Source organism: Arvicola amphibius, chromosome 1, assembly GCF_903992535.2.
Source record: "Arvicola amphibius chromosome 1, mArvAmp1.2, whole genome shotgun sequence".
NCBI lineage: Eukaryota > Metazoa > Chordata > Mammalia > Rodentia > Cricetidae > Arvicola > Arvicola amphibius.
The window spans coordinates 86,272,825-86,300,598 of record NC_052047.1 but is presented as its reverse complement, the minus strand read 5'-3'; the positions used below and the strand labels follow the sequence as shown (position 1 = coordinate 86,300,598).

At 46.1% G+C, this 27,774-nt stretch overlaps 1 protein-coding gene across 1 annotated transcript in view; it reads right to left on the bottom strand.

Annotated features, from left to right (window-relative positions):
• The window catches only part of Bcl11a (BAF chromatin remodeling complex subunit BCL11A), a 94,931-nt gene that overhangs the window by 3,692 nt on the left and 63,465 nt on the right, over positions 1–27,774 (bottom strand). The window contains 3 exon segments of the mRNA XM_038346436.1: positions 4,354–5,512; positions 5,514–6,097; positions 11,146–11,247. Of these exon segments, the coding sequence (XP_038202364.1) occupies positions 4,354–5,512; positions 5,514–6,097; positions 11,146–11,247 (1,845 nt within the window).

Below are 27,774 nucleotides of genomic sequence, written 5' to 3'. Positions count from 1 at the left end.
GGTAGAACTTTTGATAGATATATGCATACATATATATGTATGTATGTGTGTATATAGATATATACACACACAGACATACCTGTGGCATGTTCATAGAAAATTCATAGAATTTCAGAATCACAAGGCAAACCGTGATGCATCTTAGGAGCCCAAAAGCGGCTTCCGGAGATGTGGCTTGGTCTAGCCACCTCTGGTTGCTGGTCTCCACTCTGCTCTTCCTATCCTTTTCCTCCCCTCATCTTATTGCTGTTTAACAGATTTCATATATTTGTTTCTGGAATTTTAGGGTTGAGGCAAAGGGTCATGTTTATTATAAGAGGTCACTCTGTGGAAATAGGGAGCTACTTGTTTAAGGACCCCTTCTTTGGCAACACACTCTACCATAGGGAAATAGCGGGAGAACAGGAAGGACTTTGAGACACACGAGCACAGCAAAGAATCCAAAGGAAGTAAGTGGGCTGCTCCCGGGCTCACGTGTACCTAGTGCATTCTGCTAGGGACAGAGCAGAGGTTTTGAACAGAACATAGAAATCACTTTTCAATTCATCTAAAACTGTAATGCCTAAAACTACTTCCATGGCTTGAGGTATGTCTATTAATATAGTAAGTACTTTATGCTCCTTTAGGGTATAATACACACACCAAAATGCCCATAGAAATAATTCTGAAAAAGACAGGCTGGCCTTCTCTCAAACCTGTTATTTTGTTGGAAGTAATTTACAGAGTGTGTCAAATGAGGACACAAGAAGCTTACATTGTACTTTAATTTTTTTTATTTTTTTCAATAAAGGGACAAAATGGGTGTATGAACAGGTTAATGCAGACAACTGCCAAAAAAACACAGACAGTGGTTTTTCCAATAGAACTTAACAAAGACCAGAAACAAATACAATAAAAAGCCAGGTTGTAATGACCTTTGGTCATCCAAATAAAAAAAATAAAAACAGAGAAAAATAAAAGATCAAATTAAGTGCCTCTGTTTTGAACAGGGCATATAAGCAATAATAAATAGTGACTCCCATAGTAAAAGATAAAATTTCAAGTTACGACAAACAGCTTTCATTACAGGAATAGAAAAGGCCAATAACAAAATATTCTGCATTGCCATTTACAAAAAAGTATTGACTAAAGCGGGCTTTCTCTTTAATATGCTTTGCATATGAAATTCTTTCCAATCTAAATATAAAGCACCATTTAGTTTTTGGCAATGAAAAAAACTGCAAAACATTGTTGTTGTTTTTCCTTTTTTCTTTTTCTTTCTTTCTTTTACTGCATATGAAGGTGGAGATGCTGGGATGTGGGTGACGGGGGGAGAGGGGCAAAAGCACACTACAGAACAAACCAACGCTATTAGCTTGCAGTACTGCATACAGCATGGTAGCAGGAGAAAGGGACAAAAAAGGATATGTACAACCCCTAGGACAGCCATCCATGTGACATTCTAGCAGGGTCCCCAAACAGCCATTATATGGCTTCTCGGTACAATGTCACACCTCCCTCTCTCTCTCTCTCTCTCTCTCTCTCTCTCTCTCACTCTCTCTCTCTCCTTTTTTGAAGCATACAAATAATTTGCACTATATTATCCTGCCAAATTAAAAAAATATACTGTGGCAGCCTGTCTTTTTTTTTCTACTACCAAAAAAGGTACATCGATACCTTTTAAGAGAACAAGCAACAGTTAAAAATACAAGCTTCAATATAAATACTATAGTGCCTAACACTAGATGAACATTTAATTCAAATACCATTCTAGAAATACAGAAAAAAGACCATAAATGTGTTTTAGCATAGGAATCAACATGAGTGTGCATTTTCCTATATTTAAGTACTATAGAATCTTAAACCTTTCCCCATGTATGTTTTTATACAACCTGAAGAGCGGTGTGTGATCCAAGGCAGAGAATTTCCACTACCGTTTTTAAATGGATAACAGGTCTTGCAACACCACCAAGACAATGGAACCCTATAATGCTCTTCCCCCCTAAGTATAATGAAGTGTCTTTTTAAAAATTTTTTCTTAACATTTATACTTAAAAAAGTTTTGTACAAAAAAAATCCTTGCACTGTAGAAGCGAAAGCATCATTCATCTCTACGTTAAGTGTGTTCTTTGTCCATCCACAGCGCTTGCAATGTTGCGTCCAAGTAAGTAAGCTCATTAGTCAAGTAAATGGCTGGCAAAGTTTTTTGTTTGTTTTTTTTTTTTTTTTGATTTTTGCTTTTTTGTGTTTTTTTTTTTTTAGTTTTTAAAAATTTTTTAAATGCTCATCAATGAGATTGTGTTCAATTTTTTTTTCAGCATTCTTGCAACTTTTCCCTTAATAAAGACCTGTAAACTGGGAAAACTGTACAGTGCACTTAATTGTCCTATCTGAGCAGGTTTATTTTATACTCAACCTCTGTATCTCTGATTAGAGAAAAAGATACAGGCATCATAGGCAGAGTCAAGTGCTATTGGAACACCAACTGGGGCAGATGCTAGCTTAATTTTAAAAAAAAGAAGAAGAAAAGGAAAAAAAAAGGAAAGAAATAGAAAAAAAGAAAAAGGAATCAAATAAAATGAAAGCAACGGCTCGTCTTCCGTGTTAACACAAATAGCACACAGTGTATGGAAAAGGACGCAGGACAACTTTTAGGGAGCACAGACATAGATGCTGCTGCTCTTAAAACTCTCTTCCTTTTGAAGAATGTCACATTAAACGTACATCTTAACAATTCATAGTTAATCATCATTGTGTCACTATTAGCTTATATACCTCTTCTAGTTTAACATGGCGAGCAGTGCCACACTGTGCTGAGGAATCACGTGTTGTGTGTTCCCCTCTGTCGCACTGCGGCTCCCTCTTCTTTTGAATACAGTCTAAAGGATCTTAAGTGTATTGTTCGATTGTCCACTTGACAACCATGTGGGTCTGGATCTATTTCTTTTGGTGCCAGAATGTCATTAAATGCATTTACTTTAGACCACTCCTCACTAATGTTATTCCACCACCTTCCAGGGCCTTTGCACACTTCACATTCAATTTCATCATCATTTAGAAAGAATAAAATAAAACTTTAGGCAAAACAGCCCATTTCTTTTAAGCTCTCACCGGGAGCAAAGTAGCTTTTATACTGGTATAATCAGTTCTGTTCACAAAGTTAAAGTCGAGGGAAAAAATGATGATTAACTGGGACATAGTGGGTCACATTTTAGGTAGCCATTGTTGCAAAGAATACAACAGAGAACTAGAAGCTAGGTCCTAAAGTTCATTGCCTCACCCAATGCTGAATTAAGCTACAAGTTTATAACAAGCAGAAAGAACCATCAACATGGTTTTAATAGATCCAAGGCACTCATATTTTAAAACCAAATGATAGAATAAAACTTGTTGTTTTTCTGTTAATTTGTCAATTCAAGGCCTTTTTTTCCCTCTCCAATTAATACATGTAACCCTTTAGAGACAGACATTTAGCACATCCTTTTTTTCCCTAGTGCTCTCTGTTCTGTCTGTAGAGGGTTTGTGAACCCAAACACTGTTTTCCCTCCGTTATAAAATAAAGCTGTACATGATATGTATTACAGAATTATGCAGCATGGTTTGTTTCTTTTTCCCCTCTCACTCTCTCAGAACGGAACTGGAAACAGCAACGTGTTTGCTCATAATGAATTAGGGACAATTTAAAATAGCCATAACATACCATACATGCTGTCTAAGTTTAAAAAAAAAATACACAACATGTAAATTATTGCACAAGAGAAAGGCTCAAAGTTTGCGTAAAATGCAATAGTATTGCCCCAAACAGATCATGCATTCAAACGGTGAGAACATAAAGAAATTTAAAACAACAAAAGAAGAAAGAAAAAAAGAAAAAGAAAAGGAAAAAAAAACCAAAACAAAAAACAAAAACAGGTGTGCTGGTGACAAGCACTCTCATTCATATTCTCAGCTTCCATTACTTCTGTTGTTTGTTTGTCTGTTTGTTTGATCACATGGGACTAGAAAAAAATCCTACAGGGAGTAGGGCTGGAGGACAATGGGAAGAGGTGGAAAGGGGGGGCATCAGGTGGGAGTGAGGGGGGGTATTAATATACCTCTATTCAGTTTTTATATCATTAGTCAACACTCGATCACTGTGCCATTTTTTCATGTGTTTCTCCAGGGTACTGTACACGCTAAAAGGCATCTTACAAATTTCACACTTGTAAACGTCCTTCCCCACCTGGCCATGCGTTTTCATGTGCCTGGTGAGCTTGCTACTCTGGGCGCAGGCATAGTTGCACAGCTCGCATTTATAAGGCCTTTCGCCCGTGTGGCTTCTCCTGTGGACAGTGAGATTGCTACAGTTCTTGAAGACTTTCCCACAGTACTCACAAGTGTCGCTGCGTCTGCCCTCTTTTGAGCTGGGCCTGCCCGGGCCCGGACCACTAATATGGGGCGTGCTCCCTCCACTTCCCGTGCCGCTGCGCCCCGAGATCCCTCCGTCCAGCTCCCCGGGCGGTGTGGAGAAGCGCAAGCTCCCGTTCTCCGAGGAGTGCTCTGACGAGGAGGCGAAAGGCGATTGTCTGGAGTCTCCGAAGCTAAGGAAGGGATCTTTGAGCTGCCTGGAGGCCGCATAGCCAGCGAGCCACTGCGAGTACACGTTCTCAGTGTTGGGCATCGCGGCTGGGGGCAGGTCAAACTCCTTCTCCAGCTTGATGCGCTTGGAGAAGGGGCTCAGCGAGCTGGGGCTACCCAGCAGCAGCTTTTTGGACAGACCCCCTGAAGCTGATTCGCCGGGGGAGCAGCCGCGGCCGTTAACAGTGCCATCGTCTATGCGGTCCGACTCGCCGGCCACCGAGTCTTCATCGCAAGTGTCCCTGTGGCCCTCGGCCTCGGCCAGGTGGCCACGCTTATGCTTCTCGCCCAGGACCTGGTGGAAGGCCTCGCTGAAGTGCTGCATGGAGCTGAGCACCATGCCCTGCATGACGTCGGGCAGGGCGCGACCCTCGTCGCCCACGCCCACCACCGCACCCCGAGAGCTGTTCTCATGGTGGCGCGCAGCCTCCAGGCTCAGCCCGAAGCCGTAGTCCACCCTCTCGCTCTCCGTCAGCTCCTCCTCCTCCTCTTCCTCCTCTTCCTCTTCTTCCTCATCGTCCTCCTCTTCCTCCTCATCCCCGTTCTCTGGGATCAGGTTGGGGTCGTTCTCACTCTTGAACTTGGCCACCACTGACTTGAGCGCACTGCTGGCGCTGCCCACCAGGTCGCTGGTGCCAGGTTCCGGGGAGCTGGCGGTGGAAAGGCCGTCGTCGGACTTGACCGTCATGGGGGACGACTTGTGCATGTGTGTCTTCATGTGGCGCTTGAGCTTGCTGGCCTGTGTGCACGCGTGGTCGCACAGGTTGCACTTGTAGGGCTTCTCACCAGTGTGGCTGCGCCGGTGCACCACCAGGTTGCTCTGAAATTTGAACGTCTTGCCGCAGAACTCGCATGACTTGGACTTGACCGGGGGCTGGGAGGGAGGAGGGGCGGATTGCAGAGGAGGGAGGGGGGGGCGTCGCCAGGAAGGGAGGCTTGCTACCTGGCTGGAATGGTTGCAGTAACCTTTGCATAGGGCTGGGCCGGCCTGGGGACAGCGGCGGGCTAGACGTGTTCCCTGCCAGCTCTCTAAGTCTCCTAGAGAAATCCATGGCGGGAGGCTCCATAGCCATTGGATTCAACCGCAGCACCCTGTCAAAGGCACTCGGGTGATGGGTGGCCAGGGCCATCTCTTCCGCCCCCAGGCGCTCTATGCGGTGGGGGTCCAAGTGATGTCTCGGTGGTGGGCTAAACAGGGGGGGAGTGGGTGGAAAGCGCCCTTCTGCCAGGCCGGAAGCCTCTCTCGATACTGATCCTGGTATTCTTAGCAGGTTAAAGGGGTTATTGTCTGCAATATGAATCCCATGGAGAGGTGGCTGGGAAGGACATTCTGCACCTAGTCCCGAAGGGATACCAACCCGCGGGGTCAGGGGACTTCCATGTTCGCTTTCTAAGTAGATCCTTAATCCATGAGTGTTCTGTGCGTGTTGCAAGAGAAACCATGCACTGGTGAATGGCTGTTTGCAAGTTGTACATGTGTAGCTGCTGGGCTCATCTTTACCTGCAAAATAATACAACACCAACATCAATGTTGAATCACTGAGGCAGACATCAGCAATTGCTTATTTATTCACGTCCCAACATTCAGCCTCTCCTGGCCCCACCCCTCAAGCCTCGCCTTCGACCCACCCAGCCCTTCACGAGTCCTCCACATCTGGTGCCCAACAAATCTTTGTCAAATTGATCTTCACAATATTTAACTCTGTTCTAAGAATTCCGTATACAAGCCCTATTGCATAAAGCCCCGCCCATTTCAGGATCTGATACAGGAGCACCTATATCTCAGGGTCCCCAGCAAATGTCTTCTCAACATCCTCACCCCATTTGCTGTGGTGTGCGCAAGTCATTTCACGCCTGTGCTGCTGTCTCATTGATTGAATAGGGCAGTGGGGCAAGGCCAAGGCCAGAGCCCACTAGACTTCACTCAGGGCACTTTTGCTTCCTAACTCCCGTGGTCCTACTCCTGTGGGCTATAGGTGAACCTAACTTTCTCCCTAGGCCATCGCTGCATAGAGATAACAAAAAGACAAGGTCAAATGAACACGATTCTCTGGTCCTACACTGCTTAGGAGGAAACACATGAATTCTTAGTATTGTTAAAATGACAAGAGACCCCAAAAAGACTTTGGAAGAAGAGAGAGTAGCAACCTTCTCTAATCCCAGCCGGTGTGTAAGTTCCACACCATCCTCTAAGGACACCCATGTTTAACCTCAAGGGAATGTCGTGATTAAAATCTCAAAAGAAAACTTTAATTCCGAATTAAATGAAAAGCTGTGTTGAATCCTTAGGAGGTTGCCGTAGCGCCACAAAAGAGGGTGCAGAGAAGTTAGGAGTGGCTGGTGCCAACTTGGGCAGCCCCAGCATACTGGTGGTAGGAGCACTGAAGGCAGCCAGCACGGTGACAGGCAGCAGGCTGAGCAATGCCACCCTGGCCTCCTCCTCATTATTTTGAGAGGCTAACAACGTGAACCAAATTATACAACATCCTGAGCCCTCGGCTGAGACTCAGCTCCGGTTGAGAAAGAAACAGAAAGATACAGTTCAGCTAGTCAACTCTTTGGCCAGGAGCCAAGCTGTCTGGAGAGGGGCCTGCTCAAGTCACGTTATTTCTCTCTTACTGAAAAGAACCCCAGAGTGGGTAAACGCCACTTTGGCAAAGAGGGGGCCAGCTTTACTTCACAAAAATCATTCAAATTTCCCTGATAGTTCAACTTAAATATATATTCCCGTATATGCTTATATGTGTGCACACATAAATGGAGTATATGAACAGAGATAATCAAGAGTTAACCAGGCCATTGCAACCTTAAAAAAAAAAAAATCCAGAAGAGACAGCGGCCTAGGGACAGGGGTGAGAATAGTTGATGGCCCAGGGATTAAAAAATAAAAATAAAAAAGACTGTGCTTAAAATATAACTGAGAAATACACTTTCTCCCTAAATGAGAAGGGGCCCTTAAACCCATGGCTAACATTTGTAAGTAACTTTTTCAATGGGGCAAGACTCACCAGGGAGCTAAGGAGTGGGCATGAGGAATTCATCAATTATATGATTCCTCCATTTAGCAAGTCAGAAAGAAAAGCTGCCAAGGTCTTCTGAGGAGCCCCAAACACTCATATTCCAAAACAAGCCAGCCTCGCTCAAGCACTTGTCTAAATAATGGACTCCTGCCCTGCCCTTGCAATTTACTTTACAATGCATTTATAATCTCACTCAATATAGCCCACTCCTAGGGAAATCTCTTTAACAAGATTAGATGGGGAGATACCAAAATTAGGTTTCAAACATTTGTCTAATGTAGAAGGAGGAAGAAAGGCAGAGAGATTTTGAAAGAAAATGCTGACATTAGAATCACATTATCTGCCTATTTTTGTTTGCCTCTTTTCTTCAAAGGGAAATAAAAAGCTTCATTGAGAGTATTTTCATAATTTTTTTTTGCTGTTATTGAACAATGACTTGGGTCCTAAATAAGCAGGGGGAAAAAATCTGGTTCCAAGCACTGTAACCCTCCATGGCGTTCTCCTTTGCCTCCCCGGGACTCTGGGTCCTTATCATATATTTAGCCTGGTAATCAGAATTGGGTAACTAAGGAGCTTGGTTGGCTGAAGCAAATCCTTAACACTTTCATCACTCCAGATGCCTTAAAATCATATTTGACCCCCCCATAATCTCTTAAAGCCTGGGGGTGGACCCATAATTAGCAAGGATGGTTTCAAATGTGCTGTGATGGCCCCCATCAAAGCCAAATTCTGTGCATGCTAAGCCACACCCAGCGTCTCATCCACGAGTTTCCGAGAGGCTTAAGGAAGGTCCGTTTTATTTCGCTTCCTTAAAAAAAAAAAAATGTTTTTCCGAGGCAGCTATGTGATTATGTTACAGAGCGTTAACGCTATGGCGTGGGCCTTCCCCTCTCATACCTCAGGTTAGAGAAAGCGGCTTTGATCTTATAACAAGCACACAACATACAGTTTTTCACTATTGCACTCTATATTCCCATCAACTAGATATTCTAGATCATGAGGGGCAGCTAGTGTAATCATAATGTCAATGAGAAGGGTGTTGCGATCGAGACTAAAGATTACATAGAAAGAGCCGCTCTGAAACTGGTAATTATTACCAGTCCACTAATAGCAAACGATGCATTACAATTTCACCATATAATCTGTGTTTCGCTCGGCTCATGCTGGCACACCACATTATATTACAGTGCTCACAGATTCTAAATTCCTAAACTGCAGTCATCAATAAATGTTACTCGCCGTAATTTGTGAAATTACTTTGTTCATAACATCTTTGATGGTTTAGAAAGACCAGAATTGATTTCCTGCATGGCAAAATTAGGGCTACATTGATTTATTGATGTGTAAAATATAATAATATTCTTCATTTACTCTGATGAAAATCAACTTCTCACTCTGAGAGCCTCATTGGGCATTTACCAGGATTGTTTTGATTTAAAGCAATAAACTGAGCCCTGCCCCTCACCGGTACAAGAACCCAAGGCACTGAAAGGGTTAAACCCAGCTGTTAGCCTATCTACTTACTGACTTTTATTTTATTTCATTTTATGAGAACGGTCTCCATTTCTAAATGTATCACTGAAGTGAAAAGTCATGTGACTGCGGCCTTACAATTGGAAACAGCAAGGAGGGCTGTGATAGGACCTTGGATGTCATTTCCCAGCTTGTGACTTGGCGCCCAACAAATAAAATTTCCCTGGGCCTTGGGATTCCTTCATTTAAAAATGAGCATTAAAAATGGGACCTTTAAAGAATGGTTGAGTCTAAAATAGCAAATGCATACACAGCCAGGTGTAATCTATTGGGTCCAGTATACAGGTTTTCCTTACTGCCGGGTGTGATTAAGTGTGTGTGTGTGTGTGTGTGTGTGTGTGTGTGTGTGTGTGTAACTAACCACATTGCACTCCCAGCACAGCTTGGAAAGGAAGGTCCATGGCAACTTTAACCCAGACTTTGGCAACAGAGGCAAATGGGGAATTCTAAGCCTTTGTTAATGATTTCACAGCCAGGGAGGCCACGGATCTCTGAAAGCCAAGGACGGTCCATGCAGTTGAAGAGGATGAACACTAGCTTGTCCTAGAGTTTTCGGGAGCCCACATACCGTTGTCTGATTGCTCCTGTGCCGTCACATGTGCACTGTGAGTGGCGGGACGAGGGAAGGAAGGACTTCCATGTCCGGCTTTGACCCCGCCACTCCACCCTCCACTGCCCCACTCAGTCTCCCTTCCCAGGGTGACTGTGTTCCCACAGCCAAGTGCAGGCCCCTCGCACCCCTGATGGCAGGCAGGGACTCAAATCTGTGAAGTCACCCCCTAAACTCTCTGCAGTGACCTAACCTAGATTGGGGCCCAGCTTGGGAGGGGGAGGGTGCTTTTACCCCCACCCCCAGCCCTCAGGACTCAAGGGCTTGTGGAATCCTACAACAGTTCCCTGTTACCTGGGATTACCTAGGAGTGAATAAGAAAATAAACAAGAGGCTTTGAATCTGCTGTGGAGGCGCACGGCCTGCACTAAGGCACCGTTCACAGATGGGTAAAGCTGGTGACCCTCTCAGGAAAGGAAGCCTCACTGATAGCTCTTTCCTGTTCTTTTCTTCTTCTCACAGCCACAGTGTTTTGTTGTTGTTGTTGTTGTTATCGTTGTTGTCTTGAAAATAAACATTAGATGCTATTTCTCCCTTATCTTGAACCTGCTTTTGTGTGTGTGTGTGTTTGGGGTAGAATCAATTCTCCCTTCAAATATTTTGGCCATGTGTGATTCATAACCACATACTTCTAACCAGAGAAGAAAACTGAACTGCTTACTAAAACATCTTTCAGGATGATATATGAATATATTCATAGATTATAAATGAATAAATCTGACTTTCGTAAAGAGGTCCCCACTACAGAAGTTACGGTGGTGGAAGCAAGAGTGTGGGAGGAGGCAGTGGGCTCACTATATTTCACCTGCATTTCTGGGCATATTTTCTCTAAAATAAGGAGGAAAAACAGAAGTATATTGTTGTGTATCTGTATGCATATATATACATATATAATAACCACATGTATCTATAAATATACCATGTTCACATATACATGTGAATGCATAAGTAATGTGCATTAGACTATCTCGGGAGTAACTGTAAGCTGCCTGTGGTCCTGGCCTCTGCTAATGATGCATGCCAAACAATTCCAAGCCTCTACAGGGCCATAGGAGTGAATGTCCAGCAATAAGATGGGCTGTGGACACAGGAATGTGCCAGCTACCAGCTACGGAGACAGGCAAGACCAGGGGAGAAGACCCCAGGGACGAGCTGCAGTCAGCTCAGGGTCTCCCTTGAGAAAAAGCAATGCGAGGGGAGGAAAAGCCACTCTCAGGACTATGAACAGTAGCAGAGCTGGTGCCAAGGGAGTAATGAAATAGCACATATGGGGTACCTGTCTATGTTGGGGGAGACTCCCTCCAGTACTGAAAAGTAAGGACCATTTTCAGAAACTCTCATCTCTACACACATGTATATTTGTAGAAGAGATAACGTTGAACTTACAAATACCCTGCGGGGCATATTCTGCACTCATCCCAGGCGTGGGGATTAGAGCTCCGTGTGCAGATCGAGGGGAGGACAGGCCCCTCCAGTGCAGAAGTTTATCTGTGAAAGAAACCCAGAATCAGGCACTGCAGCCATAAACAACGTGCATCGTAAACCACGGGATATCACATTTCACTCCCATTAAAATAGATTAACATCATTACAAAAGCCTTGCAGATAGTTCCCAGGCCCTGGGTCCGCAACAAACAGCAGCAGAGAGCTGTCCCCCACAGGTTTTGTTTTGTCTTTCATTTTGGTCTGTTTTTTGGACAACAAGAAAGAGGTTGGTCTGAAGTCTGAAGCAGGGGCTAGTCCTAAGGTCCTGTTCCTTATTTGTTGTTGTTATTTGATTATTACAAGGGAGATCGCAAGGAGAAACTGGCAGTAAGCGGGTAGGCCAGAGAAATGGGGTTTATCTGCAAGGCTGTTTGACACGAAGTCAACGACTATAGACAAACCCACGCCACAGCAGGCTAACAGAGCGGGTCTGTGCACCACTCCTTCTTTCAGGGAAGAGCACTGTTTAGCTTCCTCGACCTGCAGGTATTTCAGTGCTCCGTGGGCCACACTCTAGCATCCTGTCAAATGGCACCCCAGGAAGGCTTGCCTTCTCACAGTACAAAGCAATGGAGAATGAAGGTTAGACCCTTAGCATTTAAGTAACTTTGGCCAAGTCCTCCCACTACCCCACATCCCTTTAGGGCAAAGGATAATGCTACTAAGTGACAAGACAAACAAACAAACATCAAAAACCCCAAGGGCAGCACCCAGAAACTAAGGCCCGAGTTCCCCATTCCAGCACACACTGGCCGACACTAGGCGGATGCTCATCACAGCATGGAAATCAGGAGCTGCAGAAGCCCTTTTAGCTGTGAGTGTTTGTAGGAAAGGAAACGGGGTTTGTGCAAACCTTGGGACGATCGGGATTCTGGCCTCAATGCCCAGCTTTTCCAAACACACCCCAGCTAACTACCCTTCTGATGACCTAGAGGTGGCGTGGGAGACAGATGAAGCTCATGTGTTCATGAAGTTCAGGAAAACTGAGCTGGGTGTTGAGCGAATAGGGCATGGTTAATAGTACCAGCATCTAAAATCACTGCCAGTGTATTCCAGGACAGTTGCCATACACAGTGGGTCACAACCTCACATGGGGGTCACATAACTAAATTAATTCAGAACTGAAGCGAGTTTCTGACCAGGGTTCCCACATGTGGCCTGTCATAGCAACGTGCACACCACACTGTTCCGGCCACTCAGGCCAAGCAACAGCTGGCCTGAAACACCTGGGTGCAGACTCTGGATCATGGTACATTATGAGCTGCTGTGTTTTTATTACACAGAGTTGACCATCTCTTACAGAGACCTAATACTTCCCGACTGCTATTCTTAAGCATGCAAGCATCAAATTAATCTATTTTTGGATTAAATTGTGATAGATAGTACGTCTTATTCATTCATTCATTTTTTAATTTGGTTTTTCAACGCAGGATTTCTCAGTAGCTATGTATGGAGCGAGTCCTAGAATACACTCTGTAGACCAGGCTGGCCTCAAACTCACAGAGATCCGCCTGCCTCTGCCTCCTGAGTGCTGGGATTAAAGGCATGCACCACCGCCGCCCAACTAGAATGCTTGATTTTCAACATTGTTTGAGTTGCTAACTTATGAATTTCAGAAGGTGGAAAAATCAAACTAATTTTGGCTTGGAATTAGGACAGAATTCCCAACAATCTCTGAACTGGGCCTACACACTCCACCACTCTGAACTACATATTTATGAGAAGTGGGTTCTCAACATTAGCGATTATACAATCAAAATATCAATGAACTCTGAGAAACACTGAGGATGCTCTCCATCCTGCAGTATCAAACATTAAGCCAAGATTTAATTATTTATGTAAAAATAAATACACTCATCCATCTCATTAGTACACAAATTTGCCTTAGTCTTTAATAAGTGTTAAGACTATATGCATACCAAATAAATGATTAAAAATAAATTTCCCTATAATTTATTTCAAGCAAATGTTTGGTTGTATATGTATTTCGTATCTGTACTTCCTGAAAGTCATATGAAAACTTTGGTGAAAAGGAGTTACCAGTGTAACGTAAGAATTCTGTGATCAATTTACAGTCAGGGACACTTAGGACCAAGTTCCCTGTTATGAGGAACCTGATGCGTAACAATGGCGTACAGTAGAAATCTATTCTTATTGGGCAGGCGTGGAGGCTTACCAAGCCTTAGACTAGTGGTTCTCAACCTGTGGGTCAAATGAGCCTTGCACAGGGGTCTCATATCAGATATCCTGCATATCAGATATCTACATTACGATTCATAACAGTAGCAAAATTATAGTTATGAAGGAGCAACAAAAATAATTTTGTGGTTGGGGATCACCACAACATGAGGAACTGTATTAAAGAGTTTCACGTTAGGAAGGCTGATGATGACACCTTCTCCTCTTGGATCAAAGCCACAAAATAAAAAAACAGAAAGGAACTGGCAATTGAGGGAGACTGGGCTCCAGAAACAAATATGCGTACCTTTTGTTGGTGGTGCTAAACTGGAAGTGGGGGGGAAAAATCAACTCGGCTTAGTTCTTGAAGTTTTCAAGGAGAAATCTGAGAAGCCCCTCTCGCACCTGTTCCTGTCTCAGCTAGCTTTTCTGTTGCAGAGCGTGAAATTCTTTCCTCAGAAAACCACACAAACTGAGGTATTTCTGACCCCCCCCCCCCCAGCACAAAAGCAACAAGGTCCTTGAAACCCTGCACAGGGAGTATGACTTCGAATTCCCTGCAACTTTGGGAAGAGGCCCTAGTGTACCCCAGCAAGGAAAGAGAGAGCTGTCAATCAAATTTCAGCTGAACCATTCACCTGCATTGCCAGATGAAGGCTGACCTGCTGGCGGGTGTGGAGGTGGGGTGAAGGGGTAGTTAAGCTCAGAGCAGAAGGGACTACGTGGCAAAGTGAGGTCTCTGTGACCAAAGTGACCAAAGTATCAGAGTATCCATCTTCACAGTTTGTTTGGAGTCCTGAAATAAAAGGACTTGACAGTGGCTATGTGGATAATTAGTAACAAAGTAAAGATCTGAGTTAGTTGGCAGACCGCTAGCTCTGCTGTGGTCTTCACTGGCTAGGAAGGTCTCACTAAAGGAGGTTGTCTCCAGCCAGCAAGATGGCTCAGTGAGTCAATGCACTTGCTACCAACCCTGACAACCTGAGTCCTATAAGTGTCCTGAAGTCTCCACAGATGTGCCACAGCACATGTGTACCACCCCATACCATAAAATTAATAATAATAATAATAATAATAATAATAATAATAATAATAATAATTTTATACACACACCTAATTTTCAAAAAATTCTCATTCTACTAACTCACTGCGCAGACTCACCAACGTCTACTGGAGCGGGTCAGCCTTGCTATATGGCAAGGCTTTCAGAAAGTCCATGGGCACTCACTCACCTGGTGTCCTGAACTGGACCACAGTACCCACTCTGTTGCAAGGGTCAGGGGACCTCAGCCCACTACCAGACTCTCTGCTTCCTCTGTGGACAGACCAGCTAAGGAGAAACAGTGTTGCCCCAGCCCGTAATTTATTTTAGAAAACAGCACACTGTCATGATGACAGAGACGAGGGGGTGGGGGCAGCCTGGATGTCCTCTCCAGGAAGAGGGTCAAGCTGGGCTGATTATGAACTCCACTGATTCCTGCCGCTTCTTCCACTAAAACCACCCTTTAATGTTCTCCTTAGCAAGGAGAATCGACATTCATACATGAACTGGAAATGTTAAATTGTTAATAGCCTCCCTAGGGTTTAACTTCTTGCTATGATGCCTTCAATTATTTCATCACAGCTTAGGCAAACTAAAGTATCACAATTAATGCTTCCGAACATCAACCGGAGCAGAGAGGAAGAGAGCCATGCAGGCCAGGGACCCCTCTTTCTACCCTCTTCTCTCCCCAGGAGGAAGAGGGCCCCTTAGCTGGCTGGAAGTGACGTCTACAGTTATGACTACTTTATTTCTTTGTGAGTACTCCTAAGCGCGGACCCAGAGCCAGCACCAGCTTCATCTGGAGCTTGTTGGAATCGCAGATTCTTGGGGTCAACCTTAGAGTTACCAGATCAGAAATTCCATGGGGTGGAGGGATGTCTCCATTAAGTAGGCCCTTCAGGAAACAATAGCTTAAAGTCAAGTCTAACACAAGTTAACTTAATAGTAGGAGGAGAAGCAAGGAAATCGGAAGCTTTGCTGGTCCTTGGCAGGGCCCCATGGACCATGAGATTGTTATCCCTTCCACAACCCTCCTCTTTTAGGATTAAAAGAGTCAAAATCAGGGAAATTCCTAAAGATGCCTCCATACAATTCAAGGTTCTAGTCCACCCTTCATCTACTCATCACTGACCTAGGTGGTCCAGGCTCCTCATCAAGTAGGAAGTCCACGTGAGACAACCATCTGAAGTCAGACGAGCTGAGTTCTCGCTGTTTCCAGAAAACTGCAGTGGTGGCCTGTGCAGTGGTGGCCTGTGCAGTGGTGACCTGTGCAGTGGTGGCCTGTGCAGTGCTGGCCTGTGCAGTGGTGACCTGTGCAGTGTTGGCCTGTGCAGTGGTGACCTGTGCAGTGGTGACCTGTGCAGTGGTGGCCTGTGCAGTGCTGGCCTGTGCAGTGCTGGCCTGTGCAGTGCTGGTGTGTGCAGTGGTGACCTGTGCAGTGGTGGCCTGTGCAGTGCTGGTGTGTGCAGTGGTGGCCTGTGCAGTGGTGGCGTGTGCAGTGGTGGCCTGTGCAGTGCTGGTGTGTGCAGTGCTGGTGTGTGCAGTGGTAACCTGTGCAGTGCTGGCGTGTGCAGTGCTGGCCTGCTGCATGGACGCGAAGAAGGGCACATGCTCTTTCTTTCCCAGGCTCCCTAGGGTGGCATATTATTTCCTTTTTCTGAAACCAAATACCTCCTGCTCCTTGGGAAAGGTCCCTTTAAACCTGTTCTAGGTGGGGGGTGGGGGTGGGGTCTCAGAGATGGTTTATACATCGTAAAGCTTCGACATTTCCTTGCGACTGAATAAAAAGATAATGACTTCACTTCTAGGTCTCACTGAAGAGCAACAGGTTGGGAATGATTCTGATGTAATGCTGGGCTCTGGTCTCTTACATTTCTTCATTCACTGCACACTCACTTTTGACAAGGTGCTCCTCACTGGGATCTGCTCAATCGGGTATTGGGTTTCCTCAAGAATATCTCAAAGATTGCTCGACCACTCGTATGTTGTTTACTTCTGCAGCTAACAGCTGCGTTACAGCCAGGCATGAAATACAGTCAGCCACATGGCTGTCCGCTCATCACTGAGCTATGAAGCACGGACACTGAGAGGCTCTGAACGTCACTTCCAACACACCCCATCAGTGTGTCAGGAACCCAGCTTCTTTCGGGAATCAAAGGCGGAGAAGATGGCTCAGTGGTAGAGCACTCTCCTGGCCTGTGTGTATGAGCCTCAGGGTATAACCCCCAGTGAGCCCCCTCCAAATAATATCAAAACAGAGATCCCAACCCTCTCCACAGAATACAAAGATGCGTGCTGTTTTCTAAAATGTATTTGTGTATTTTCCTCTTAACCATGCACATCTAGCTGACTGTGTACCCATAGGAGAAGCTTAGGAGGCTCTGCCCTCTTCTCCTTGCATTGCCCATAAGAGAACAGATGAGAAATCACTCTGGGAGACAACCAGCCAAAACAAAGAATTCAGTCCCTTCGGCTCTACAATCCTTCGTCTTTCCTTCTCCTAGAAGGCAGTCTGGCCTAGAAGCTCCGTTGTCTAACTGAAAAGCAAAGACAGTCCTTGAACATCCTCTGTGGTCCCTTACTTCTAGCTCTTGACTCAGCTTTACACTGGGTACCAGCCCCTCTCTGAGAGCCTGACTTACCAGCGCATTCTAGAACAAGCACTAATCAAGCCTGTGGCCTGAGTTGCGTTGCTCTGGATTGAACGCAGGCCAATTTTATCACTGCATACAGAATTCCTAATTAACCTTCTGATACTGTCAAGACGTACTGCCTTTACTCTAGAAATAAGCATTTTTTTTCCCTGCAGTTATCTTCCCCCATTAGCTAAGGTTTCACTAAGTCAAGATGATCTCTGTTTTGTTTGTTTATATTTTTTGTTTTTGTTTTTGAGACAGGGTCTCACTAGGTAGCCCTAGCTGACCTAGAACTTTCAATGTATACCAGGCTGCCCTTGAAATAATAGAAGTTGGCCTGCCTCTGCCTCCTGAGTGCTAGGATTAAAGGTTTATATAATCACACCCAGACCATGATGTATCCTGTGATTCTCTTGAAATATATTCTGCAAAAGCAGAAGCCAGTGAGAATCCTAGACAACACACTCTAGAATTTTCTTCTTTGATACTCAGTTGGTTTTTATATTATTTGATACCACACCAGTGACTTAATTGCATAGCTCATTTAAATACTCTCTTTTTTTTATTTCTTGGCCAATTTCTACTCTCTCAGACCTGTGATTATCCAAACAGGTTGCTAATGTCACCTTCAAAAAGTTCTCATGTTAGGCCTCCTCTCAATGAGGAAAAAGGAAGAGATGACATCTTTTATGCCCCCTTATCTATAAAAATGCAAGCCACCAATCTGTCAAGCCTAAACAAAATTTTCTGCAATCTGTGTCTTTAACATAAGCAAAGCATATAATTCAAAAAATAAGGAAAAGAAAAAAGAACTTGCTTTTCCGAAGAATAACTAAGCGGAGAAACATTGTGTTCCATCTCTGTGTTGAAATGCAGATTTCCCACTAAAAGGCAAATCTTTCATTTCAAAAGGTTGAATAGGATGGTACTTAAAAAAAGAATTCCAGCTGGTTAAATTTAGGGTGTTGAAAAAAGTTCATTCCAATAATATTCTTTGGCTCTGGGCCCAAAGTATTTTCACTTGATCGTGAATTAGATAAATTTTTATTACACTTTAAGCTTTTGCCTTAGAATGGTGGGGCTTTTTGAGGGGACTATGAGGGCAGCTGAATAAAAAGACAAATTGTCTTACAACAATTTTTCTGTTGTTTATTTAACCACGTACCACACTATGCAGAAATGTGTGCTCCGGGATACATTCCCTTCATTCATTCTGACATGCATTCATTCAACAAATATCCACCAAATGCCTCTAATGCCCCCAAGCTGCAGCCTAGCTTCTGTGGGAAGTACAGTGTTCAGGCTATCCTGTAGAGACTGCACCCAGCACAGAAGACACAGGCTGAACAAATGCCCCGCACTGGGCATAAAAACTATGTTATGAGAAAGACACAGGGCTGCCGTGGGAACCCACGGGAAGAGAAATCTTGGTGCGTTGTCAGTATCCACACATGCAGGGTTCCCAAATCTGCAGCTGCTCAAATCCTTCAGATACAATAGCATAATATTTACATACACTATGTACAGCCTTCCATGTTCTTAAATCATCTCTAAAACATTGCAGATGCTTAAGGAAAGACATTACTGTTTGGAAACAATGACAAGAAAAATCTGTACATGCCCAGGATAGATGCAATTGTTAAAAGTACTTTGGATCTGAGATTGGAAGAACCTGTGAGCCAAGAAGCCACTGGATGGAGATGTGCAAGCATCCTTCACTTTGGAGGGGAGAACGGGGCCTTGGGCATAAGGCTGACTGATGAGCTAGACTTGGAAAGTCCCAGAGAAAGGCTTTGGAGACAAAGGCAAGAGTGGATGTTGGTGCTCTGTGGAAGCAAGCCTCGTGGCAGGCAGCACAGAGCAGCTCACCAGGCAGTCACATTCAGGAGAAAGTGCTTCATCCAGGTGACAGCAGTGGTCATCCAAATGTCAGGTCTTCAGTTTCATCTTTTGAAATGCCATTCTTCTTAAACAAGGGACAGAAAGGGACTACTTCTAGATTCCCAGAAAGCCCCCGCACCCCTTCCTACCTCAAGTTCCCTTCTCCTAGGAAGCGGTGGGTGGTCTAGAAGCGAGTGCTGACAGCCATGTTCTTCTTTGAAACGTTGCCTCCCTGGCTTAAATAATCTATTTCAGATGTATTGCCAGCTTAAGGCGGCCTTGTGTTTGTTGAAATGTCTTCAGCAAACAACTGTGGAGAAATGCTGAGATTTCCCTACACTACATTGTCTCTTCCATCAGTATGACCCTCCCTCCAAACTTCCCCTTTCTTCTCTCCAAAGCCATGGGTAGAGGAGACAAAGTGGGGACTTTTGTCTGCCTCTGAGCCTTTCTTTTAGGACTGTGTGTGCGCCCCTATTGGATGCATTTTCCAGGCTGTTTGGGAGGAACCTGAGAATGAATTTTAAAGATATCAAAGACAGTGCTGCAAGGCTTGGTGGGACAGTTCCCTCCAGTGAGCCTAGCACCCAGGAGGCTGATGCAGGAGCATCAGGAATTTGAGGCTAGCCTAGGCTACATAATGAGCTCCTGGCCAATCCAAGCTATAAGATCCTATCTCAAATATAAAAAAACAAGCAGAGAGGAGAGAGGAGAAAGAGAGAGAGAGAGAGAGAGAGAGAGAGAGAGAGAGAGAGAGAGAGAGAGAGAGAGAGAGAATTTCCTTTAGGCGATGCACTGAGTCTCGCCACCACAGCCTGTCCCTAGATTCTTTTCTTGCTGGAGCAAAGCCAGGGACCTTGGTAGTTCAGCCCTAACTCTGCAGCCCACCATCCATTTCTCACTTTGAATAAATCCCATCCATTTCTCACTTTGAATAAATCCCATCCTCCTTCTGGCACTAAGTCTTCTCAACTTTAAAAAGAGAAAGCTGGATCAACTGACTGAGTGGCTCCTCTCTCCTGCTTCCCACGCCTGTCCAAGACTTCTTGTAACCAAGCTGGCAGCTGGCTGAAGGGACCTACAGGGCCAATGTGGGCTTGGATAACAAGCTAATTCTTTTTTTTTTTTTTTCAGACAGAGAAAGTGACTCTGGATTTCAACCTCCCAGGGCAGAGACTTGAACAGTTCACCCTCTGCATGGCAGAGAGGAAACCCAAGTGTGTCCTGGGCCAATGAGATGGAAGGTCAGAAAACCAGGAAGAAGCTTCCCACACACCCCTAGGCTAAATGTCAAGGGAAAAGGTCCCTGCAGTCCATGCCAGAAGGCCAGTGGCAAAGCCAGAGCCTGCACCACTGCTCAGTAAAGCACACACAGGACTTGAAACTTGAGTCTCTCCCCAGCTACCTTCAATAGGTGATGGAGGAGGGTCATCTGTCTATGTGTTACTTACATTGGTTAATAAACTGTCTTGGCCCTTTAATAGGACAGAAAATTAGGTAGGCAGAGTAGACAGAACAAAATTGTGGGAGAAAGAAAGCAGAGTCAGGCAGACACCTCAGGCAGACGCCATGCTTCTCCTCTCCGAGATAGATGAAGGTTAAGATCTCTCCTGGTAAGACAGCACCTCTTGGTGCTACACAGATTACTAAATATGGGTTTAAACAAGATATGAGAATTAGCCAATAAGAGGCTAAAACTAATGGGCCAGACAGTGTTTAAATAAATACAGTTTCCATGTAATTATTTTGGGTAAAGCTATCTGGGTGGCGGGAAGCGGCCCTCCGCAGTTCCATCTAGAAATAGGGGTGGCAAGGCCCAGGTAGTTCTTGTCCTCAGTCATCATGGAATGTTCCCGGAAAACTGGTATAAAACAAAGTTCTGTAAACTGAATCACACTAGCTAACTGGAACAACTTGAGAAGTTTCCTCAGTCGCGCTGGCTAACTCATACAACTTCACTGAGTTTCCTCAGTCGCGCTGGCTAACTGATACAACGTCAGAAGCTCCCTCACTCTCCCGCATTCACCAAAACTTGGCAGGTCTTCCAACATTCTACCTTCTAAGGGTGCACCGCACCCCTCAACATCCTCCCCATCAAGTAGTTAATGATCTGTGGGAGAGCTTACTATTAAAGGAACCCTGCTGTGAGGCCTTTGGAGAAGTTAACAATCTTTCTAGAACGTGAAAAAATCACTCACGTTCTATTCATGAAATGTCGGCCGTGTGCTGAACCTTCTGAAAGCTGGGCAAAATCATGGCCAGTGACCCCATGAGTAGAAGGGGCGAAGGATCTAAGAAGCAGCCCTGAGCATGGCTCTTGTGGCCACTTGGTCTAGCTTCATACAAACATGTCCTAGTTACCCCACCCCCCAAAATGATTCAAAGATTAGGAAACTGCCATCCTTCGAATACCCCCCCCCCCCAGTTAGACGGCAAGGAAAGGAGGAACAGCCATTTCAGCTGAGGTGAGGACGAACTAGGTGGGCTGTGGGATGGGTCCAGGGGAATTGCTATTTGTTTAGCAAACGTTTAATTCTGATAACACCTGCCAGGGCCAAGACGGGTTTGTCTATAACTGCCAGCAGAAGACACAACTCCCCAGTTACTCTGAAAAGGCCACCCACCCCTCGCCTTTTTATCTGTGTCAACTCACAACGAAGCTGTGTCGTCATTTAATCGGCCTTGGGAAAATGCCAGAATAACCTAAAAGAACAAACTTGCAAGAGGACCCTTCTTTCCCAAGGATGACAGAGAGAGAGACACACTTGGATCATATATGTGAGGGGGCCCAGGCAACACACCAATCAAGTTAGCCGTGGAGTCTATTCTCCAGGACCAGTCTGAACAAACCCTTTAAAGGATGGGGGTGGTTTAAAGAAATGGAACCCCCCCCCAATACACACACACACACACACACACACACACACACACAATCAGGAAGGTACCTTGCACTGGAAACAGGACCAGAATATCAAAGTCTTCAAAGCTTTTCAGAAAGTTTATGTCCTGCTCCCTGTGAGATTTATACTCTCTACCCTCTCCAAGGGCTCAGAAGTGACCTCATGTGAGGAGGGCAGTCACACCTGGCCCTCAGAGCCCTGCTTACCTTCTGGGAGACAATGGCTCCTCCCTATTCCCCTCAGGACCCCTCAAGGTAGGCCACAGTAAAATGCCCTGCATTGTCATAGACCCTGTAGACAATTGCTTTGTTTTCTGGGACAATGATTCTGTGGTCTGTGCACTTCAGGGAAAGCAGGAGAAGGCCCAGTCTGAGTTGAATGCTCTGTGACATTCTTGGCCAAGAAATTCCAAGAATCAGAACTGGCCATTGTCCAGAATTAAAACCTATTATGCCCGTGGTTAGCAGAGGACCGCTCAGAAATTACCAGAGCTAATTTAAGGAGTCAAAGCTCCAAAGACAAAGAAAAGAAAATGGTCTAGCAGGTCAGGTTCTGACATTTCCTCAAGATCAGAACTAGGCCGCCCTCTCGCCTGAGGTGAGGCTCAATCTAGGAGGTTCTTCTGTAAGGCGGGGCGGGGCATCTTTCCATGACAGCTCGTCTTTTCAGAACAGGCCTCGCCCTGGACAAGACACTGTCTTCTCGGTCCCTCCGCACTTTAGCACAGCCAAGGCACAGGGCAGCCCAACTTCTCTGACGGAACAATAGGTCTGTCTTCTTGGTTATTTCCCTGGATTTGTATCCAATTTCAAATCCCTCATTTCTACAACTGACCAATCTAAAAAGAGTGCCCTGAGCAAAATGGAGGTGCACGCTGTACAAGCCAGTCACCTCAGAGGTGGGGTGTTGCCGGCTCTTCTGTGGTTTACTGGTTGTTGATTCAGGGAGAGGGGTATCCCACAACCCCCAATACCTCACACCAAGATTCATCAACTCCCTTTCCACTCCCTAGAAACATCTGTGTGGGTACTCAGAGTGTGGAAACCTGACATCCCAGGTAAAGAGGCTGTCTGCCATAGGCACTGAGAGGGCCTGGGGATAGATCCCAGAGGATTATTTTCATTTTAAACTGGTGAGGCTGCTTGGGGAGTGAGTCTAGGAAGTTCTCCAGAAACCTTCTGGTTCCACACCATCCCAACCTTGAGGGTGACCCCAGTGTCAAGATCCCTCAGCTTTCCACTGAGTGTCAAAGACTCCACTCTCCCTTAACAAACCCCTCAGGCTGAAATCCTTTGTCCTCAGAGCCTCAACCTTCAACTGCCAAGTAGAAAGCCCCCTCTGTCACCGGCCCACAGATCTCTGCTGCCATGGTACTCAAGCCTTGTCAGGTGGTGCGGTATATGGACGGCAGGCTGACGCTCTTTCAAAGAGACCGACCAGGCAAGAAACGTCCTGTACTCCAGCCCCGGCTCTAACGCAATAAAACGTCTTTTATCAATGTAATTCAAGCCAAGGAGTCAAGGGTCTGTCACCATTTTAAAAAGGCTTATTACATGGCCACAAAAATTTGCCTCAGGCTGAAACCTGGCATGTAAGGTACCAGCGTGGGACAGGCTCTTTTGATTTGATTTTATTTTCTTACAAAATCTGAAAATGAAACGCTTCTGTCCCTCCCTTCCACCAACCGTTTTTTGATTTATGGAGAGGAGGAAAGAATCTGAAGTTGACAGGTTGGGACAACTCCACTCAGCTTTTCCCACTCAAAAGCTGCTTTGGTTAAGTCACATTCTGCATTTATGGCCTGCGGCTCTTGGCTGACTTTAACGGCTCCTCCAGTGTGGAGCGAACTGGACTTCCCCAGGAAGAGGCCCCACTGAGGTGACGGGCCTCCTCTGTCCCCAGGAGTGTCACAAAGGTCAGGGGGCTGAAGGTGTAAGGCCCTCGGGTTAGACAGTGCTGGGGCCACAAAGCATTTGCCTTTCCTCTGAGGTCGCCTCTTAGTTACAAGTGTCTCCTGAGCACGAGCCGACCACTGGTCCCCACTGATGTTCCATCCTTCGAAGACCAGGTCTGAAGGCCAGACACCACATCGCCTGGGCAAAGAGGAGCTCCTCGTGACGCGCTCAGGAGTCCAGCACCGAGAAAGCTCTCCCTCCTGTTGGAGAGCAACTGTGGGATCCAACCCGGAGCTGTCAGTGGCCACGGGGAAGCCTTCCCTTCCCCAAGGCACCCAGGTCTCCCTAGTAAATTATTCACTAGCAAAGGGGCCACCAGGTCAGCCTTGAACCCGGAGGTGATTACGGCCCCTCAAGGTGCCTGCTGGCCCATCGGCAGGCTGTACTATTTTGGTGATCTGTAATTGTATATTTACTCAATGGTTGTTACGGACAATCAGGTTAATAATTCACTTTGTAAATGCTGTGTAATTACACACTTAGAAGAGCTGCAATGGTTGTCAAATTTCCTTAGTCTTTAATAAATCCATCCCAATTGCTAGTCTGGGATCCTTTCCTCTCCCCTTTCCACCTTCCTCTCTCTTCCTCCAACTTTCCTCTCTATTTTCACCTTTGCCTGGATCATGGCAGTCCATCTAGCCAAATAGCGGTACTGAAAACACAAAGTTTTTCTCCACCAAAGGGGCTTGAAATTGGGCTAGCAAGCTGGCGGTGGACGGTGCACTCAGCTGGCTGTGCCCCGCCCGGGCCCTGGTAGAACACCTGCAGCCACCCACATCTTGTTACCGAGATCACCCCACACCACAAACCAGAGAAGAAAGCAAAGGAGGCCTCCATGTGCTCCAGGATGGTTGGGACTTCCCAGTCAAATGACTGGCAGGAGCCACCGAGGAGGAAGCCATGTCTGTGGCCAGACACAGGGAGACCCTCTACCCTCTCTCTCTCTCCCCTCGCGTCATGTCCAGCCATACAGTTCTGCTTGGGACAGGCTGAAAAGATGGAGTGGAGAAGCGAGTTTCATAAAATTAACCAACGGGTCAAGGAGTCTAGAAACAGTAAAGCCTTTCAAGGGTCTCTTGCCTGCATCTCCGGGAAGCTAACCAGGGCCCGCCACTCCTTCCCCCCCCCCTCCAGCACCTTCCACATCCCACATCCCACATCCCACCCAGCTCAAGCACGGGAGCGAGCTGTCAAGGCTGCACCAAAAAGACAGAGGGACTGGAACCTGGGTCACGCTGAGCTAGCCCTGAGGCCACCCAGGTCACAAGCTGGTTTCGGGGGTTACTCTGAGCATGGCTGGAAACAGAGGGGAGAGGACAAGGGTGCGAGCTATCAGCAGTCAGCCTAGCAGAGGCGAGGTGGAACTTCTCCATTTTGATGCCTTGTGACTTGAGTCCTTCTGGAGGTCCACCCAACTACAGGTCTTCCCATCCTAACTCTCCAGCACATACCCCATTGTCTCAATGGTTCCCAAAGGCTTCCTTTGGGCCCCAGATGAAATGAATTCCCTAACAGACATGTTCTCATGTGGTAAGGGGGCTTCTGGACTACCACAGTGTCTTAGACTGAGCAGAGCACCATATTGGGAAGTGAACTACGGAAAGCCTCAGGGGTCAGTGCTTATCTGAGCCCCAACAATGGCATTCAGATACTGTGTCTGCAACCCCCGGTGGGTCTCAACCTCCATCCCTAAAGGACTAGGGTGGGCTGCTGATCCACAACCGAAACCTGGCCCTCACCTGCAGATTTGTCACGTGGGTGTGGGGCACTTGGCACACTTGGGAAGACGAGGCAGTGGGAGGGGGTGTCTATGCACACCGTACATTTACAGACACTCTTTCTGGGAGTTCAGCTTGGTTGGAGTTTGCTAGGTTGTTAGTTCGGGTTGTGCTTTCTCTTCCACCATTAAAAAAAAATTGGAGCTGTTTTTCAGTTTCCTGTTCATGGAGCGGACAGAAGGAGGGTGTGTGGTGGAGGAGGTGTGTGGGGAGGAGGCTGAGAGATGGAGCACGGCCGAGAATATCCGGAACTGGAGAAAAGCGAGAAACGGAGGTTTTTCTTGGCTCCCAAACAGTTGTAATTTCCACACCACTGCTTGGCTCCTGGGCACCAGGCACAGAGAGTGGGGAAGGGGCATGTGACAAGTTTGCCACAAATCAGGATTTGGCATCTGAATCCACAGGAAGCAAGAAGAATAGAGGGACTGATTATTTATAGGGTTGCAGATGAATTGAACGAGATAACCAAAACGCACTTCTCGTGTCTCTGAAGGAGCGGTTCCATTTTGAGATCTGGAAAGTTCCCCATAATTGAGTGTCACCCGACCCCAACCTGCTGCGCCCCAAGGTTGAGCCCAGCTTGTGGAAAGCAGGGCAGAAGGCGGTTGCCTCTGCGGCAGCTCAAGAACTCTGCTTTGAAGGACAGGTTGGTCCCACACTACACTTAACTGGAATCAGTTCATCTGATTATACAGTGCCTTGCTTTCTGGAATATGTAATCATCTCTTTCTGATGACATTTTAAATATCCAACTAGACAAATAATTGCAGCATTAATTGATAGCAGAGTCAAGCTGGAAGAAGTTGATTGGCAGCGTCCCCACCAAACAATCTTCTCTCACACCGTGCAAGAATGATGCTCGCATCTAACTTTTGCTGATCAACGCCTAAAGTCTGATTTACTGATAAAGGAACTGCAAGAAAACCTGCACTTCAGCCTGTGATTGCTTTGCGAGATGTGATTTAATATTATTTCCCATGAATAACCGCAAGGACAGAGTGGGAGAGTGGGAAGAGGTAGAGGTGCCTGCTCGGGCTCTGTTCCTCCAGAACAATACCAGGGCACTCAGAACCCACCCTTGGCCTTCTAGTGTCTATCACAGGGTAGAGAAATGGTCTTGGCAAAAGGAAAAGATGCCCAAAGAGTCGGTTTCACTCCACCCTTTGAAAATTACTAAAACCGGTGCCTTAAACCAGGTTTCAGATTCTCCTGCTCTGAGCAGAGAGCCCCAGGGCAAGGCCAGGAATCCTGTCTAAGTTCCAGCAAGACTCCAATCCTCTCAGGCATGTTCCCACCACCGTGGCAGGGTTCCCTCAGCTCCAATCCATTTCTCCATCTAAGGTAGAACCCAATCATTGTCTACATCACTCATGTTGATTGCAGTACTCAAGTCGACACACTGAGTTTGACAGTTTAGGCCCCATGGAGTGCTGCAATGGTCAGAAATAACTCAGGTACTCATCTCCAGGAAACATCAAAATGAATGAGAAGGTGTATTAGCAGATTATAGATTACAGTAAGGAAAATCTAAAACAGAAGACAGACGTACCTGAATGCTTCAGCTAGCAACAAAGGAAGAATGTGGCTAGCACGGGCACGTGTGTGTGCGTGCATGCGTGCGTGTGCGCGCGCGCGCGCGTGTGTGTGTGTGTGTGTGTGTGTGTGTGTGTGTGTGTGTGTGTAACATTCACCCCAAGTGCATAATGCAGATTTCTGTTCATCCCTTCTGCCCGTGCCTGCTTTCTTTCCTTCCTTCTTTCCCTTGGTGGCTTTTCCCCTTTTGTAACTGAGCCTCACGGTGGGCAAGTGAGTCCCAGCACTTTGGCTGAAAGCAGATGCTTGTTAGATGTAATGATTATCTGCGTCGTGACACTTAGCGCGTGTGAGGGGGCTTGTGGAGCGCGTTACTCTCATTTAGAGCTCCTCCGTTAATTAGGAAGCCCTCAGATTTTCTGCGAATGCAGGTCACTATCGACAGCTCATGCTTTTGATGCTGTTGCCGGTGACAGTTGCTGGGCTGCCCTTCCAGGAGCCGGCAGGGCTGTCCAGATTCTGACAGTGTCAGAGAATTCGGTCGCCACAGCGCATTCACAGCAGGTTACAGGGAAGGTCGCAGTCTGCGTCCCCACGCCTTAAAATCTCAAGGAATTCCAGTTCACG